Here is a 14722-nt window from a genome sequence, read left to right as displayed (position 1 = left end):
TTTTTTTTTTTTTTTTTTTTTTAAAGTTTTAACAAATACGACCCTGTGGCTACGTTGAGGGAGATCTCAGTGGTCCACACAGCAGTCTCTGAGTGTCAGAATTTTGGAACTGATACTTTCAATCAAGAGGGGCCGGATATGGAACAGGAAATCCTGTTTGATTTTTCACATTATTATCCAAAGAGTACAGAAATTCAAACTGGATTCCTAAAAAAAGTTTTATATATATATAGTTTTTTTTTAAAAAAATGAAAGGTTTAATTACAAAAACCTCTCATTTTTTTTTTTTTTTTTAAAAACAAATCTTTCACCATTTGGTTTAATTTGCAAACCACTGTGGATCCCTCTTCAACCCTGAAGTGGAAAGAAAAAGAAAAACTGCTCTGTATTTCGTTCCGGCCTGTAACACTGTCTGCGCTTTGGAAACTACTGCACCCGCTGACCGTAAACCATGGAAAATAACCAAAAGAAAGAAACCAAAACCAAAACAAAGAAACCCTTTCTGCTTAACCTTCCTTCTGTCCTCGCTTTTGCCATCCACCTTTCAGCAGTCATAAGAGTAACATAATAAAGTAAAATTAAAAAAAAAAAAAGTAAGGCCAGTTTTCCTTTTTATATATAAGTATATATATAAACGATGAGAGGGAGCAGGGTTACACAGAAGACACCAATGATGCATCTGGAACAACAAATGAGCGTGAAGCAGACATTTATAAAAAAGATGAAAAGGAAAATATTTTGGACATGCACCTCGATTTTACGGCCCTCTACCACGGTGCCGTGTAATTTCTCCCTCGCCCTGTCCGCATCGGCACTATTTTCGAAAGTTACGAAACCAAATCCCTGCATGCAGGAGGGAGAAGGGAAAATAACATGCAGGTTATTATTTCAGTCAACGACCACTTTGTAACGTTCTCTCGCTTTAATTTCTATTTCTTGTCCTGGCTTCAGTTCTGTAACATGCAAATTAGAGAAATTATAAGAGTACTAAGAGATGTGCAATAATTAAGCGACAAATGTGAACAAGAGATATATATATATATATATTTTTTTCTTTCTGTCACCAGTTAGCTGTAACCCTTGAGAGAATTCAAAGAAGGATACCAAAAATACCTTTCTAAAATGTCACTACGGAAGAAAATAAATCTAACGAAAAGAAAATGAGATCAAAATAAATGTACAGTGTCTTCACAGAGAATAAAATGGAATAACGAGGAAAGAAAAAGGAACCACTTTCTTGACATGCAAATTAAAAATAAAATAAAAATAAAACGTGTGCACAGAATTCGACGGTGAATGCCAAAACCCTCTAACATTGCCTACAGAGTCATGCCGTGTGGTTTTAAGAACATCTCTTCTTCATGCAATTTTAGGGTTATTCAGATTTGTCAATTCTACAGCCTTTACTTCGTAAAAATAAAAGTTAAAAGCCTAAAAAAAGGAAAGACCTTTTCTTTAAATAAACCTTAAACGCTTCGGTCTAATAAACAAACAAACAAAAAAATCACATGAAATGAACAGAAATAAACTTCAGTTGATTCATAACACAGACAGTTCATGTTTTTATATTAATATTTTCCCACCTCCCCCCCAAAAAACATGCTTTTGAATTTGACAAGTTTTCATACTACTTTGTCAACCAAAAAGAGAAATATGTATATCTATTGTACAGTTCTATCAAAACATTACGTTGGTGTTCATTTGTCATATCGACAGATAGCAAAATAAAGAAGCCTCACTAATAGAACGTAATTTATACCAGCACTCTGGGCGCTGCCTCTCTTCCTGAGAGGTAACAAATTTACCCTTTCCTTCACCACGGGTACATTTTACATTTACTATTTCAGTCTCAAAAAACAATCCCACTAAACTTCATAATTGTCAAAAATCCATCTTGTGTCTTCACTGACACTGTTCCTAAGAGGAGCACAGAAAGCATGACACATTATGTATTTTTAAACCCCCTGAAGATATTTGTACATCTTGTTCAGAAGTATACACCAACCTTTTGAACAGTTCCTGTGTAAATTTGCCCAGAAAAAGCACTTTCTGGTTTTCAAAGTGGGTGAAAGGATGCGATGTTTTGGGACCCCTGCCTGCCTTCAGTAAACCTTCCATCCAGGTAAATGTGGGCTCTCCTCGGGGAAACGGGATATTTGGTTTTACTAATAAGATGTACAGCAATTACACATACTTGGTCGTCACATAATCAACCGGTGCTTGTGCTCGATCCCACATTAGATCTCTATAGTGACCTCTGAACCCATTGGTGTTGCCCAATGAGCTGGCCAAGATAGAACTTTGCAGGGGTCAAGATGGGGTCACCCAATAAGGACGGGAGGGTGGCTGATTATTTGCTGGGATGCTTTATACAGCCATCCCCTGCTATACGCAGATTATTTCTGGACCCCTGCTGAGAACTAAATCCACTCATACCCAAGTCCCACAGTTAGCCCTGTGGAACGCGAATGCACGAACCCCCAGCTCTATGTAGTGGGTTTCGCGTATGGCCGATACTGTATGTGCCATCTGCCTTACATTACATACTACCTTACATCCACATAAGGGGATCCACACAGTTTGAACCCATGTTGTTCAAGGGCCAACTGCATAGAGAAAAATTAACTTTCTTTACATTGGGGGATTGGCCTGAATTACTTTTTCATCCTTCTTCCCACAGTGAGGATCTGTGGTTAGGATATGCCTGAAGTATTTGACTCACAGAAGATTATAGGCTCCATGACAGAAGAGTCCTGCTCGATCCTGCACCCGCCACACAGCACAGGTGCAGACTGGGTACTTGAACAAACTTCCTAAATTAATTATTTGCAAATAATAACTCCTCAAAGACTCAGGGGCTTCTGCTGTATTTAATGGCTCTAACTCTTGGCTGTGGGTCCCAAACTTAGTTGCACATGGGATAGAACTGGGGAGTGTATTAAAGGTTTAGATTGTGGGATCTTCCTTTATTATCTAAGTCCTGGAATGGAGCCCAGAAATCTTCCTAAAAAGCTGTCCATGTTACTGAACAATTAGACTTCCATGACCTTTCACATTACCATGAAATATTCAAAACCATCAAAAAGGTGGTTTACAAGTTTTTTTGTAATAAGTAGACTTTTATTTTGCTGGGTTCTATAGAGTTTTGTGAGGGGACACCCATCTGAACCCATTATTTGGAGCTTAAATGGGCAAGTTCAGCCAAAATCACACGTCCAAGTTTTCTTACCACTATTCTTCTCTTCCCCTAAGGGTTAACGCCCTAGCACCCATGGCCACTACATTCAAAAAGTAATAAGGGAAACTAAAACTCGACTTAATATTCTGTGACCAGGCGAGCAAAGAAAATCGTAGGCCCCGTCCTACAGCTGGAAGGGTAGGTGGCTTCATTTCTGCCTCTGGGGAGGAGCAGTTATGACTACCACAGCCCTGGAAGAACACTCAACCCACCTGTCCAACCTTATCCCAAAGAATCTCGCCCTCATGCGTCACATCTAAACCAGCCCCAGGCAAACTTCAGTACATCAAGGAGAGACAGTCAGAAAGAGCAGAAACTAAAAGAGAAATCACCCCAATCTGTTCTCAAGTTCTCATTTTGTAAAAACAAAAAAGCAAAGATTATTATTAATGTTACTCTCATTTTCTGCTAAACTTCTGTCTTTATTATTAGAATTTTTTTTTTTTTTTTAGCTGCTCCACACTCTCCATTTCAAGCTGCTGAGATGAAGAGTTGAGATGTGTCAAAGTTGGGTTTACAAAGAGCTTGCTCCAGAAACAGCCCTCAAAATGCCAAACAGGCTTCCCTACCTGTTCCTTCGGAAAGTCCACCTCTCACTACAGTTACCACATGGCCCTGGGGAAGCACTTCAAAGGTAACCGTACCGATATGCAGCAAGGAGGTTCCAAGCACTGTTTCTAAGATGAATTCATAACTTTATTGTCTGTCCTCGTAATCTGGACTTGGCTGGAAGAGCATAGGGGCTGGGTGTGACGCTGATGGTGACCCCTTAACAATCACAACTGTATGAAGGGCTGCAGGCTCGGTGCCCATAACACAGTGGTTATGGCACCAGCCACATATGCCATAGGTGGCAGGTTCAACCTGGCCCGGGCCAGCTAAAACAACAATGACAACTGCAACAAAAAATAGCCGGGCAGGCGCCTGTGGTCCCAGCTACTTGGGAGGCTGAGGGAACAGAATTGCTTAAGCCCAGGAGTTAAGGTTGCCGTAAGTTATGACACCACAGCACTCTACCCAGGGTGACATAGTGAGACTCTGTCTCAACAACAATAATAAAACAAAACCCAAGAAGGGTGCAGAGTGGGAGGCCAGAATCCCTCCTCAGGGTTTACCTTCAATACCACCACACCACCAAAGGAAAAAACCTGCACCCGACGCTTTCCTGTGCTGGGGTGATCACTAGGCTAGATAATGGGGTCCCTGACAGTCCTGCCAGCCCAGCATAGATGCTTACGGTGAAATCTTTTTGAGAATCATGAACTCTGGTCCTCCCATAATCCTACTTATTATTCTTTTTTGGGCTTTGGTATTTTTAGATAATATTTTTCCTTTTGCTACATTCATGGAAATATACTACTTTATATTTTCTTTTGGTAAATTGTTTATTATTAACTATTGTGGGTACGTAACCGCTGTCTACCTTTATAGTGTACATGCAATATTCTGATACAGGCATAGCATGTGAGTTGATCAAACCAAGGTAACTGGGGTATCCATCACCTTGGGCACGTAACATTTTTATGTGCCAGGAATATTCCAATTCCACTCTTTGAGTTATTTCATAGTGTACCCTATATCTCCAATAAAGGCTTAAATAGGCTTCAATATACAGCAGCATGGATGGCTGAATGCACAGACTTTTCATTTCACAGAAAAATCAAATCCTCAGTTTTTGGTGCAGAGAGCTCATGTTTATGAGAGGCGAGCTGTTGGTAAGAGTCTGATGACTCATTTCCCTGTGGGACTAAGGTCCTCACTTTTAACTTCCTTCTTGCGACCTTTGTACACACAGCCTCTTCTCCCCGGGAGCCATCCCTCGCTGTCCTCCCAGGGACATTCCTATGGATCTTTCATTCTCAGCTTGAATGACCCTTCTCTCCACCTTCTAAGAATATCAGGTCCTTCGCCTGGACTCCCACAGCCTGTCACATCACAGACTCACTCACGATTGGTTTACCTGAAATGTACAAACACTTACAGACAACTACTGAATCCAAGATCAAACTATATACTATATGTATTTCTTAGGTACACTAAAGAGCAGCTGCACCTGTCTATAGCATCCAAATACATCATTTCAGAGGTAAACAAAATGGTTTTAAATCTCGTAAAAGGAAAAAAAAAGGAATTATAGGATCAGATTGCTTGCCCCCTAAACGCCTTCTAGTTCATTTTTTTTTCAGACAAGAGTCTCACTATATCATTCAGTAGAGTGCTGTGATGTCACAGCTCACAGCAACCTCAAACTCCTGCTCTCAAGCGATTCTCTTGCCTAAGCCTCCCAAGCAGCTGGGACTACAGGCAGCGACCACCACACCCGGCTATTTTTCTGTTGCAGTTGTCATTGTTTAGCTGGGCCCAGGCGGGTTCGAATCCACCAAACCCGGTGCATGTGGCCAGTGCTGTAACCACTGTGCTACGGGCGCCGAGCCCTAGTTCTCAGTTTCAAAATCTGCTGTATCTTTCTACAGTGTGGTATTTCTGTAAACTTGCTATCCATGTAAACATAACATACTTATGTCATGTGTTCTCAGAATAATGTAGACACCTGTGTTTATATGTATAGGGTGTATGCATATGTGTGTGCACACACACACCCCACAGGCACTGGGTGACCTGCTCCCGGGACTGTGCACACACACACCCCACAGGCACTGGGTGACCTGCTCCCGGGACTGTGCACACACAGCCAGAGGGTGAGTTCCCAGCTCTTCCGGGCCCACCATTTCTTGGCTGTGTCTCTCTCCAGCACCAAATGAGGGAAATAAGGTCATAACAGTTAAGGTTTTTTAACCATTGAAATGGAAACGCTCCTCTTTTAGGGAGGCCCTTTCTCAGAAAGGGTAATGTCAAGTATGAAAAATATCCTCGTGTGAGCCTCTGCCCCCATTTAGCATGTCCCAGCTGCACTGTCTGGGTGACATTCGGTGAGACCTAAATGGCTCTAACACCTGCAAGACAAGTTTTTTCAGAGGAGCACACCCACTGAGAGGAGCTATTTTGCGTGTTTCCTAAACTGAAAGGATAAAGGTGAAAAAATAAAAAGCGGCTTCACAAAATCCGACTCTGGATGCAGCAAACTTAGCAAACTTAAATGGTCCTTTTCCCGAAGCCCCCAGAGACAGGCTAATCAGGGGAATGACGGAAGAAGCCTTAAAAATAGCACCACCATTGTACTTTCAAAATAGCAAATGGTATTCTTCTAATGTCCCAAAACAGCTCTCGAAAGGAATTAAATAACTTCCTTCAACTGGCAAAAATTACAAAACAAAATATAAATTAAATATAAACTTATAAAAACAAAAAGAAATCTTTAAAGGCCAGCGCTGCTATAGACGGACTCAGGGTCAGAATGAAGTTGGCCAACATTTGGGTCAACTTCCACAATCTCGCCAGGAGTCCGTCAGACCTGCAGGAACAGGATTAGATGGGCACATTTTCCTCTTGATACACTTTGCTTTGCAGGTATAGAAATAGTCTCTGCCATGCTTCTCGTACGTGAAGCAGAAAGAGCTTGAGAATAACTGTAAAATAGCTGAAGTTATGACGAGGGGCCTGGATGAGCAGAACTGCAGAGTGTAATGGATTGATTTTTTTTTTTTTTATGTTATCTGGCAGATCACAACATCATTTTGGCTGTGGAGGAGAAATCACTGGAATGTTCTTCCCTCAATTCAATCGACATTGCCTTATTCAGGGAGTACATCTACTTAGGAGGGAGGAGGCTGTGGATTGTGAAGAATTAATAAATTCCAATGTTTGTTTCCCGGGGAGGAAGTAGTTCTACACCCAGAGAGCTAAGGACCGGGGTCTGGGATGTTCTAGACAAACTGACTGGTCCCACATGGCCTGTGGAAGGACAGAGATGGGGCCAGCCCAGTCTGTCTCTGTCCTTGACAGGCATTTTCTCTCAAGTTCCACTTTCATAGTCTGAAGAGGGAAGGAGAAGGGAATTTCACATTCCCGGGGGCTCCCAGCAGGGGTGTCAGGGAACAAGGCAGAGATATTCAAAGTGTTCACTTTCTGGTCACCGAGGTCACGATCCCTATACTTGTCCAATGCTCTGGGACCACTCAGCGTCTGCTGATGCACCTAATGTGTTATTTTCTTCAAGGGAGATTCTGAGAGGGCCTTTAAGTTTTCCGTGGGTGAAGCTAGAAAGGGGCGGCAGCAGTGAGAACTAAACTCCAGTGGGCAAAGGGGTATTCTGCACTGAAGTGAAGGTTTGGTATGTGTCTAAAATAGAAAGATATGGTGTTTGGCTTAGAAGCTTGGATAAAACACAGGTGGCGGAGCCCAACTTTCAGAGTTTTTGATTCAATAGACTTGGGTTGGAGCCTGAAAATTTACCTTTTTTTTTGAGACAGTCTCACTCTGTAGCCCGAGTAGAGTGGTGTGGCTTCGTAGCTCACAGCAACCTCAAACTCCTGAGCCATCCCCCTGCCTCAGCCTCCTGATTAGCTGACACTACAGGTGCCTCCCATAATTCCTGGGTATTTCTGTTCTATTTTTAGCAGAGATGAGGTCTTGCTATTGCTCAAGCTGGTCTTGAACTCTGAAGCTCAAGCAATCCTCCTGCCTCAGCCTCCCAAAGTGCTAGGATTACAGGTGTGAGCCACCCTGCCCCGCCAGAACTTATATTCATAATAAGTAGAAACTTATTGGAGGAGGAACTTAACCAGGAGGTGATACTGATGCTCCCGATCTGGGACCACACTTACATAATCTAACCACTGGCAGAGAGGATGCTTTGGAAGGTTTCAGTTTTTGAAGGTGTCTGAAGCTTGCTGTACAGACTTCTATGAGTACGAGGAAAATCTATTTAAAAACTGGTTTCCTAAAACAAACTCAAGGCAATGGGAAATCGCAAAATACAGACTGGCAAACTATACTAATAAATACAGTTCTATTCAAAAGGTTGGTGTATATGTGCTTTTCTCCCCTACAACCCAGGAAAATAACTGCACTTTATTAATACAGAATAATCACATATTTACCTGCTCATGAGACTATCAACTCACTTTTTAATATAAAGAACATAATTATCACTGAAAAACAAAAATGTAGCAACATCATTATTTTTTTAAGCATGGATAATTTTCCCCTGGAAACTTGATAAATACATATATATGTATATAGAAAATTTAAATTATCCCCTCATACATTTTAAACTGAACCCAATGTATTTCCCACCATTTTGAAAACCGGAGATGGTCTCGAAAGGAATTGAAGTGTAGTTTCACAATGTGCTGATTAAAACAGTGCAGTTGTTTCCCCTTATTCAGAACGAACATTTACAAGGAAGCTAAACGATTCTAAAGTGAATTAGGTTGCTTACCTTTGAGCCTCGCTCATTAAAAATAATTTCAACATCTAAGATTTTACCAAATTGCTGCAAAGAAACAGAAATATTTTATAAGCAAGAATTGAAATGGAATAATCGCGTTATGCATGCTGGTAATTGTTTCCCAAGTATGAATATTCTTTTCTCTTTTAATGTCCAGGGATATACATTTTATGTTGTTTGTAACATTAAGTCCTATGCTTTTAATGAGAAAATACAACGTTATATGTTAGTATGTCCATGACACCATTAGGTGAAAGTTCTGTTAGGGTCTAACAGGACATATTAATCAAGAGGTTCATTCTGTTTTTCTTTTTGTTATATGAAGGTTTTTCCAGGCACTAAGCAGCCATTTAAAAATCATTAATACATATAATGATCTTCCTGAACGATTTCACTAGCCACTGGGAGGAAAAAACCTTGGGGAGGTGGGGTTTGTCTCAAAAAGACGTTGCGGACGGTTTGGGCGCCTATCTCACGTAAACCATGAAGAAACAAACAGAAAAGGCAGCTCCACTGACTACCCAGGCACCCAGCATAATCAGGATATCAGCACAGTTGTGATCAGTCCTGAGGCCCAAATGTACTTCTCCCAGGAAGAGTCTCCATATTGTTAAACAAACAAATAGGCTTTAGACAATTGGCAAGAATAGGCCCTATAAAAAGTGTGGAAACAAAGATTCGAATTGCAAATACAACGGATGGCCGCATGAAAGACAGACATAGGCTTAAATCTAATTTTCAGATTTTTCTGGATAATTATGTCTTGTGTAGCATATGGGACATACTTCTACTTAATCAAATAGTTCTCGTTTATCTGAACTGCGAATTCGGCTGTGTCCTATGCATTTGTTTTTAATGTGTTGACTCTGTGAACACAAATCAAGGAATTTTTGATTCGCACTTAAAAAAAAAAAAAAAGATAACGTGGGCTTTGGAACTGGAAGCCTCTGATAAGTCGAAATCCCTTCCTCTGATTTGGGGTTCCCTTCTGTTTTCTTGCACCCCGTGAAGTAAGTGGTGTGGGCATTTACTGTACGGTCACACTGCGTCAGTATAGGGGGCGGGTGATGAAAAAATCATGCGCCGTGGGCCAGGGAAGATGAAAATGAGGATTTCTGAATGTGAATTTTACTTCAATGTAGAATGAAAGCAAATTCCTGCCTTAGTGACTAAAAATCAAACAGAACACATATTAAAATATATCCATCGTCTTTTTCGTTTGTTTTGTTTGGAGCTTTCCGATCACTCCATTTGCTTTTGGGTTTTGGATCTTAATTGCATCTGTTATTACCCTAGGAGATTCCGTATCCTGCCTCCCCCTGCTGGGAGAATTATCAAGCATGCCTCTCGGTGGCAGATGACAGAGCGAGGAGTGTGAGAGGTGGGACTGGGAAAAAAAGGAGTACAGAGAAAGGGGGGTGGCCTGCCTGACCAGAATGCCTCAGTCATAAACTACCAAGAGACCCCCAGAATGAAAGTCCAGGGGTCCTCCTCACATTCAAGAAAAAATTACTTAGAACATATAAAAACTATCTCATGAGACATACAAAGACACCTATCATCCTTGAAAAGAAAGAAAAAAAATACATACCCAAGTTGAACACAAACAGCTCAAAATTTTGATGAAAATAGTTCTGACTATGGGATAAAGTAACCCAAAGCTTGTCATTCCATGCCCAGGACACGTGCCTATTTTTCAGAGTAGGTACCAGAGCACATTGTTGACAGCTTGGGCGTCTAGATCACATGAATGCTAGGGGCGTTAAGATCACATCAGACAAGTAAAGAACAAAGACAAAAGCCGGGGGTCACAGACTTGCATGTTTTCTTATTAAGCAGAAGTACTAATAGTTCTTCACTTCAGAGGGAAGCAGAAGGACAGGAAGAAACCAACAGGGGAGGCCCAACGAGAGAAGAGGGGAGGCAGGACCGAGTGGCAAGCATGGCGGTGGCGCTCCCACAGAACACACGGCCGGCTCGCCCTGCAATTTGTAGACACTCAAATGTTCTTCAGTCAAGCGGACATTCTTTCAAAGGGCATTTTCAGTGTTCTCATTTAGGGCAGAGAAAAATCACTGAAAACAGAAGAAGAAAACTCAGATTTGGGAAATGAAGGATTTTCTGAATTCCTAAATTTCACAGTAAGGAACCCTCCAGCTTTATGGACTCCTCAGAAGCCCTAATTTTAATGCAACCACCTCGGAAGATCCAATCCACACAGATGTTATCATATTTAGTTCAGGCATAAGAGCCCAGAAGCACGTATATTTACGGAAACCATGAGGCAAATGTCATCTATGGAACATTCTCTAAGCAGTCAACACAGAAACCTTCCTTCAGCCATAAGCTCTGGGTGAGACAGAACCAATCAAAAAGCCACCTTAGCACGTGTCACTCCCTAAATGACACAGTGACACCACATACCCTGAAACAATCTCAAAGTTTGCTTCCTTGGAAGTTCCCATTAGGCTGACGGTTCTCAAAGCCAGTAAAACAAGCCCTAAGAAGAATGCTGATGTAAGCCCCATTTCTAAGACAGTTGTGTGCTATATTTATAGTATCAACAGTTTAATTGGGAAGTTTGGTGCTAATGATGCAAACACAGCTGGCACATTTTCAATTTAAATAGACACAACTCGCTCGCAGACATAACGAGCATTTGTTTGCGCAACAGCGATGTTGGGGAGCCTTCAACAGCACCTCACATCTGCACGCCGTGACTCCATCGCTGTATCAAGAAGACACTCCAGAAGTTCACACGCACGCACTTGGACAAATATGTACCAAGCATTTTGAGACATTCTCAGATCAAATAATATTTCTCGGAAAAAAAAATACTGTGAAGGATGTTCAATGGACACAGCATAAAACATGAAAGTAAAGGTTAGTTCAAAGAGTATGTGTTGAGACTAAGAAGAGAGATCAGCCCAGTTTTTCTGAGTGTTGGCTCACGCTGAGAATGTATAAACAGGAAATGCTGTGCTATGTCCCCCAGAGCCGGCTTCACCACTGACAGCGTCGTGCGGGCCAGAACTGTGCAACCTGCCATGGAAGGTCCAGGCAGAGCCCATCTCTGTTCTATTCCTCAAGAGTGATCACGAAAGCTTTGTTCACATGTGCTGAAACTCATGTTATCTGCTTTACACATAATAAAAGAGGGCTTGAGTGGATCACTTTACTGCCCGCCGTGGGGTCTATGTTTTGATAACAAAATCAAGGTTGTGACAGCGAGCACAGAACAGTGCAAATTTGAGCAACTGTGTCTGAAAACAATTCCATGCTGGCATGTGTTATATCCAAGGTCCAGATGTATTACGTATATGTATAACCTACTTCTCTTGCCCCAAAGCCAGAAATCTTTAAAATTTCAATAGTGAGTTAAATTAAACATTCTATCAAGGAGAGATACCTTGCAGTTAATTCTGTGGAAATCCATAGGTACTTTCTTCGGAATATCAAGAAGGAAATGGAAAATGCACACTCAGGCTGTCCCCAACAAGAAGAAGGGCTCAAAGAGAAGGTAGCCAGGGCCAGAAGGGACATCCTTTCCCGTGGGACATCTGGTGTCGATGCCACGGATACTGTAATAAGAGATCTAGTCACTCACATCTCAATGGGTTTTGAAACGTCTCTGGCTTCTGCTTGTATATTGTAGCCACATAACCTCTCGCCCAAAGGAGTGATTCACATTAGGGGAAAAAAAAAATGAAAGAAAGAAAGCAATCTAAGAGAACTAGAAAATTCGCTGTGAAACGCTGGAATCAATACTTCTAAACAGAAGAAAGAAAACAATAGGAAGCTCGTGGTGGAAGAAAGGTAACCAGGATTTCCGTCACAGCCAAGAGGTGCTAAAGCCACAAGTGAAATAAAATGGGAGACCTGTGTGGTCAGATCGGGCAGGCAAGTGGTTCAACCAAGAACCACTGGTGGGTGCAGAGTTGTGAACATGGCCAGGTTTTAGGCAGCTGGAAAAGGGAGGCTGCTTTTTTGTCTTGTTTTGCTTTCGACTTTGAAATCCCATGCCCATATTTAACAGGAGATGAACAGGGAGAAGTACAAAGATCTCTGAGAGTGTTTTTCTCTGTAATCAGCCTCCGGGTGATCCCTGCCACCAGGAGGGGACAAAGGCGGACTGGACTGTACCGCCATAAGGAAAGATGTCGAAGGTCCTAACGACTTGAGAAATGCCTAATCGGAATGAAAATGTAGTCACTTATAGTGACTATGACCTGAAAGAGGAAACCCGGCTGAACTCCCTGTCTCCAGGGTGGGGAGCCATTCGGAAGGTTCACAGATGCCTTTGAATGCGACTCCTGTCACTCAATGTATCGGGTAACAAGAATGGCTTTGCAGTCACTGACATTGGCCAGGAAGAAGAGACATTTAGTGTTTAAATTCATTTTTTCAGAATGGTGGCTATAAACCTAGGATACCCAAGAGTCATTCGAAGGGGTCCAGGAATCCATACAAGCCTGGCATTTTTATTTATTTATTTATTTTTGAAACAGAGTCTCACTATGTCACCCTGGGTAGAGTGCAGCTCACAGCAACCTCAAACTCTTGGGCTTAAGTGATTCTCTTGCCTCAGCTTCCCAGGTAGCTGGGACTACAGGTATCTGCCACAATGCCCGGCTATTTTTTTGGTTGTAGTTATCACTGTTGTTTAGCAGATCCAGGCTGGGTTCGAACCCGACAGCCCTCGTGTATGTGGCCGGTGCCCTAACCACTGAGCACAGGCACCAAGCTAGCCTGGTAATTTTTTTAGACAAAATTCACAGGAAAGTAAACAAACAAAACTTGCAGATTTTAAAAAATGGACACAGACACTGTTTGTGATGAAAAAAATTAACTGTAATGTTACTGAATGTATGCTGGACTCTCTTAATTGGTAGGTGTTAAATGCATGTGTCATCCAGTCAAACCAACATCTTGTCAGTTGCTTGAAAATCTTGACTTTATATAAAAAAGAGCTCTGAAACCAGTAGATTTTGATCAGAGTTTGATACCAGCCAGTACAATATTATGGCAAGATCTTCCCTGTGCCATCTGACCCTGGTTGTAAAAGAAGAGACAGGTTGAGATATTAATGCAAGCAGGACTCTGGCCTGTGATTTCTAGCTGTGAATATTCTGAATACCCCTCTGACTGAGCACTGTAACCCTGGCAACCTTCAAGATAACCAAGAATACCAGGAAGGAGTGAAGAACACCTTAGGGGTGGGAGCTGGGGCGAGCGGCAGAGAGCGGCAGGCGCCGTGTGAAACGGTGCCAAGATGGTCATTAGGGGAACCGAATCCAGAGCTAACATCACAGAGACTGCTGATGAGAAAGGATTGGCTGAGTGGCAAGACGTCTCCCTAACCTGACAGGCCAAAGAGAATAGGACTCCTTTGGCTGCCCATCACTCAAACCTGGTCTTCCTGCTTCACACACACTTAACCTCGACTCCAACTTTGAACGCTCTGCACTTTTCAAAGTCATCCCTGACCTGAAAGTGCCCGAGGGTATCTCTGTTCTGCAAGAGTTGGAGGGCTCGACTCAAGGTTATTACTAAATGAGAGGCAGAAAAGTGCGAGAGCTGACCTTTTCCTCTGAAATGTCAGCATTCAAGTGTGGGTATCTTTTAAATAGGAGGATGCTTGTTCTGCTCCGTGTCAGATGCATACTTGATAAGCATCATGTGTGTAAGAGAAATAAAAGGTGCCAGCTAATCCCCGAATCACAGAGCCCTTGAGTAATGAGCCAAGGTTGCCCCTTTAATGTGGAGAATGATGCCAATGTTGCTCAAAACAACACCTTCAACTTGGTCATTTTCCTTTTCCTTTTTAAAGATTTGCATCCATCCCCAACCTCTTTGAAGTGGAGTCTCCAAGCAGTCCACCTTTGCTCTCAGTCAAGCGTTAAGGATTTAGTTCTTTTTACAGAATCCACATGCACTTGCTATCATCACTGGGATGTCATGGACAAACGGTTTTTTGTAGCTGCAAAAATGAATGATATCCAAACCCTGTCAAAGCTCTGTCCTCTGGTGGAACTGAGCTCAAGAAAATGGTAAACTCATCCCTTCCCAGAGTGGATAGTAAAGATGCCTTCCAAAAAAAGAATCAGGGTCATGGAGACCTGTAAGAAGCAATG

At 42.1% G+C, this 14722-nt stretch overlaps 1 protein-coding gene across 10 annotated transcripts in view; it reads right to left on the bottom strand.

The window, feature by feature from the left end:
• Positions 1 to 14722, bottom strand: part of RBFOX1 (RNA binding fox-1 homolog 1) — a 1537420-nt gene that overhangs the window by 108121 nt on the left and 1414577 nt on the right. For 9 of the 10 annotated variants that reach the window (XM_012805709.1, XM_012805714.1, XM_012805707.1 and 6 more), the window contains 2 exons: positions 8580 to 8633; positions 751 to 843 (listed from right to left, as the gene is read on the bottom strand). In XM_012805709.1, the coding sequence (XP_012661163.1) occupies positions 751 to 843; positions 8580 to 8633 (147 nt within the window). The remainder of the gene's footprint in view (positions 1 to 750; positions 844 to 8579; positions 8634 to 14722) is intronic. The other variant, XM_012805713.1, reaches the window with a different exon arrangement.

Source organism: Otolemur garnettii, unplaced genomic scaffold, assembly GCF_000181295.1.
Source record: "Otolemur garnettii isolate 467f Iridium unplaced genomic scaffold, OtoGar3 scaffold00044, whole genome shotgun sequence".
NCBI lineage: Eukaryota > Metazoa > Chordata > Mammalia > Primates > Galagidae > Otolemur > Otolemur garnettii.
The sequence above is the reverse complement of the archived record's forward strand: the minus strand, read 5'-3'. Positions and strand labels throughout refer to the sequence as shown.